Source organism: Mus musculus, chromosome 4 (assembly GCF_000001635.26).
Source record: "Mus musculus strain C57BL/6J chromosome 4, GRCm38.p6 C57BL/6J".
In the NCBI taxonomy this organism is placed as follows: Eukaryota; Metazoa; Chordata; class Mammalia; order Rodentia; family Muridae; genus Mus; species Mus musculus.
In genome coordinates, this window is record NC_000070.6 from 42293138 (window position 1) to 42296904 (window position 3767).

Genomic DNA, 3767 nt, shown 5'->3' on the forward strand with positions numbered 1-3767 from the left:
CCATTTGTAATGGGATCTGATGCCCTCTTCTGGTGTGTCAGCTACAATGTACTCATATACAAAAAAAAAAAAAAAAAAAAAAGTTTGAAAGGGACCCTCCCCCTCAAACCAGGAAGGCAATGGGGAATCCACCCGATGAAAAATCTTGCTAACCAGCTTACTGCATTCATTTCCGACAGCTCCACCCCAAAGTTAGCCTCAGGCTTCATAGGTTTAAGAGGTGTCTTCACAATTGTTCCACTCTAGGTGTCTGTACATGAAAAAAAAATTAGGCCACTGAGCTAAGACATTTCCATACCTTAGCCTGCTCTAGGCTGTGTTCTCGCTGCTGGCCTATTCCTTCTGGTCTGAGGTCATTCAATCTGGTCTGAGGTCATTCAAGAACTGGACAAGGAAGAAAAACAATTGGCAAGGTAAAAGTCAGGCAAGTGGGGGCACTGGGTAGAGGCACAGTGAAGATGATTCCCAAAGCACTTTTACTGCTGTCTCCAGTCAAGGTCACAGTCTACCAACCTGCCTAACTCTAAAATCTGGCTCCATCCCAGAAAAGAGGGTCCTGCGTGTCTGGCATCTTAATAAACACAGACTATGCCCCTTAAGCAACAAAAAATACAGTGCCACTTTTTAACGTTACATTTTGATCCCACCTCCTCTGACGAAAACCTGGTTCCTCCCCTTCCGGGTGATATGCAAGCCCCACACATAGAATGCGAAGGTATCCCTGTGATGTAATTGTTAACGGTCCGTTTCCCGGGCTGAGCCAGGGAGGGCGGGGAGTTTAGGCTGTGCCGACCCCTGAGCCCCCCTTCAGGTGACTCCAGCCCCTCAAAATCTCCATCCAGGGCCTAAATGTCCCAGCTCCCCTGCCGCTAGACCTCCCTCTTTGGTGACTCCAAGTTCGGGTCCCTAGATAACCCTCCTCCTAACGCTTTAACTTCTAGTGATTTCCATAGCATCCATCCCATCCTGTCCCGATGTGACAATTGGCTTCCGGGGGTGGGGGCCACCTGCCTCAGTGTACCTGAGGACTATTCAGACTCGTCCTGGAAATGATGGCGAAGGGGACTTGCGACTTCGGGAATAAGTGTTCCTATCATGCTGTTCCACAGGAACCGTTCAGAGCCTGGACATGTCGCGATTGAGGAGATACGAGGTGGCGCTGGAAGCGGAGGAGGAGTGAGTTGAGGCGGGAGATGCGGAGGAGGGATGTGAGGCCGGGGGTGGGGGGAAGGTGAACGTCCCGGGGCGGGCGGAGCGGGCCCTCGAGGGGCGTGGGCTGCTGCTGTCCAGCCCTTGGGGGCGGGGCTTTCTGGAGGGCTCGGTTCCAGAGGTGGGGTCTGTGGGTCAGCCCCGCCCCTCCCGGTCCGGCTCTGCCTTGTCTTTGCAGGATCTACTGGGGCTGCTTCTACTTTTTTCCTCGGTTGCGAATGTGGCGCAGGGAGCGGAGGTGAGGGGGCTGCGATCTCGTGGGGGCATGAACGAGGTTCAGTGTCGGTGGACGGATGTGGGGGAGTCCAGGCGCCCCTGCCCCGCCTCATGTCATTGTCGGGTCGCCCTACAGCTCGGCGCACCCCCGGGAGCAGAAGCTGGAGCCTCTGCGGGGCCTAATGAGCTGTTTGTCGAGCGGCCTGAGGCCTGCTCCCCAGCGCTCGGGTCGTGGTCTCCTCTGTCGCACCCCCACCGCTGCTGCACAGACAGCCGGTGCATTAAAGATTTAAAGTCACGCCCACTGCCTCCCTGACTTTACCACCGCAGACGCCATTGGTGCTGGGAATCCCACTCCACACCTGCTGTTTCTTAACCCACAGGGCATCCCTCCCTGGTAGGAAGCCTTTGCATGTGTAGGACTCCATTGCTCCTAAGGGTCAGGCTTGTAATTACTATCAGTGACTGGCTCTCTGCCACGCCCTCCCCAAAAGCACCCACACTGAGAGTAGGCCACATCTTTCCCCCACCTATCAGTGTTCCCACAACTTCAGCTGTTACCACCTAACTCTAGCCATAACTTTGCCAGATGTCTGGAGAATCCTCTTTTCCTGGGAGTGGATATAAAACATTTTAGCCAAAGTTGAGGAGTCTGCTGTCAGTGAGAGGAAGGACCAGTTTCTAGAAGCTGTCTCCAGCAGTGTACCCCAGGAGAGTGACAAGGGTCGAGGGTCCAAGGTCCTTCCTATAGTTAAAACCCCAAACTGGCTCCCCCAGTCTGATCCCAATTTTTTGTTTGTTTTTGTATTTAATTTTTTAAGTGTGTGTGTGTGTGTGTATGTGTGTTTGTAATGTGTGTGTGCCCACCACAATGCATGTGCATGCAGAGATCAGAGGGTATGACCCTTTGTGAGGGTTTTTCATCCATATGGCTTCCCGGGATGGAATTCAGGGTTTCAGGCTTGGCACCATGGCCATCCTGACAGCCCCATCACCGTTTTAAAAGTCCTTGGTATCAGCAAGAACTAGCAGTTTGGAGAGAAATTTGTGCAGGCAACTTGATGCAGGTGGGGAGGGTCTCGGTTGCTAGCATGTTGCTAGGTGCTCAGATGTGTGCATGATACATGCAGGTGTGAGTCCTAGGCTGCTGTGATGGTTTGTATATGCTTGGCCCAGGGAGTGGCACTATTAGAAGGTGTGGTCCTGTTGGAGTAGGTGTGTCACTGTGGGTGTGGGCTATAAGACCCTCATCCTAGCTGCCTGGAAGTCAGTATTCTGCTAGCAGCCTTCAAATGAAGATGTAGAACCCTCAGAGCTCCTTCTGAACCATGCCTGTCTGGATGCTGCCATGTTCTTGCCTTGGTGATAATGGATGAACCTCTGAACCTGTAAGCCAGCCCCAGTTAAATGTTGTCTTTTATAAGACTTGCATTGGTCATGGTGTCTGTTCACAGCAGTAAAACCCTAACTAAGACAGCTGCTGAGCATGTTAATAGAAGACGGGTCTGTGTATCCCCCAAGCCAAGTAGAGTCTCCGTTTGCTAAACTATTTCCTATGCTTCCCTACCTCACTGTGTGTGTGTGTGTGTGTGTGTGTGTGTGAGAGAGAGAGAGAGAGAGAGAGAGAGAGAGAGAGAGAGAGAGAGAGAACATGCTCATGTATATAAATGCAGAGGTCAGTATCAGCTGTCTTCCTTATTTTTTGTGACAAGGTCTCTCACTGAACTTGGAGCTTGCTGATTCAGCTAGACTATCTGTCCCCACTTCCCAACACCACACCTTACACAGCTGCTGAGAATGGAACTCAGGCCCTCAGTCACACCAAGCTCTTTACCAACTGAGCCTTCTCCCCATAGTCTTAGTTTATAGGTTAGTAGAGTGTGCCAATACACTACAAGAATTTTTTCAAGAGGTGGGGAAGCTATTGGGTTAAATACAGAAGTTGATATAAGTAGCTATTGCGGGGACTAAAGATGGCATTGGCTCCTTTGTTTATCAGCACATGTTCATTGTACAAAGCCATGCGTCTCAATGACATTTTTTGTTCAAGTTTGTTGTCCATATCCATTCCCTATTACCCCCCTGTGTGTCACTCTTACCCCTTCCTGATAGTTTCTTTCCTCTTGCAAAGTAGTTTTGCCTATATTTTCATGCCATATAGGCATGTGCGAGCTCCACTTATGAAAGGAAACCTTTAATGATTGTCTTTCTGGGTCTGGCTCATGCCACTTGGTATGAACTCCAGTTCCATTCATTTCCCTGCAGATGGTAGTGTTTCAGTCTCCCTCATGGCTGAATAAAGCCTCATTGTACATATACATACAGCACATCTTATCTTGTCC

The 3767-nt window shown here is 50.6% G+C and overlaps 2 protein-coding genes across 2 annotated transcripts in view; both read left to right on the plus strand.

Annotated features, from left to right (window-relative positions):
* The first annotated feature begins 726 nt into the window (after positions 1-726).
* Gm21953 (predicted gene, 21953) lies at positions 727-1761 on the plus strand. Its single transcript, NM_001177580.1, has 4 exons — positions 727-811; positions 1110-1176; positions 1388-1447; positions 1562-1761. The coding sequence occupies exons 2-4, from the start codon at positions 1130-1132 to the stop codon at positions 1716-1718; spliced, it is 264 nt and encodes an 87-aa protein (NP_001171051.1). The 5' UTR covers positions 727-811; positions 1110-1129; the 3' UTR covers positions 1719-1761.
* Positions 1388-3767, plus strand: part of Fam205a3 (family with sequence similarity 205, member A3) — a 29548-nt gene continuing 27168 nt past the window's right edge. Inside the window, exon 1 of the mRNA NM_001357589.1 lies at positions 1388-1447. The gene's annotated coding sequence lies outside the window, so the exon portion shown is untranslated. The remainder of the gene's footprint in view (positions 1448-3767) is intronic.

Bases quoted from the DNA above. Each gene is read 5' to 3' on its own strand.
- Gm21953 (NM_001177580.1), top strand. From the start codon at position 1,130: ATGTCGCGATTGAGGAGATACGAGGTGGCGCTGGAAGCGGAGGAGGA. The intron at 1,177-1,387 runs GTGAGTTGAGGC...TTGTCTTTGCAG, and splicing joins GCGCTGGAAGCGGAGGAGGA to GATCTACTGGGGCTGCTTCT. The intron at 1,448-1,561 runs GTGAGGGGGCTG...GTCGCCCTACAG, and splicing joins ATGTGGCGCAGGGAGCGGAG to CTCGGCGCACCCCCGGGAGC.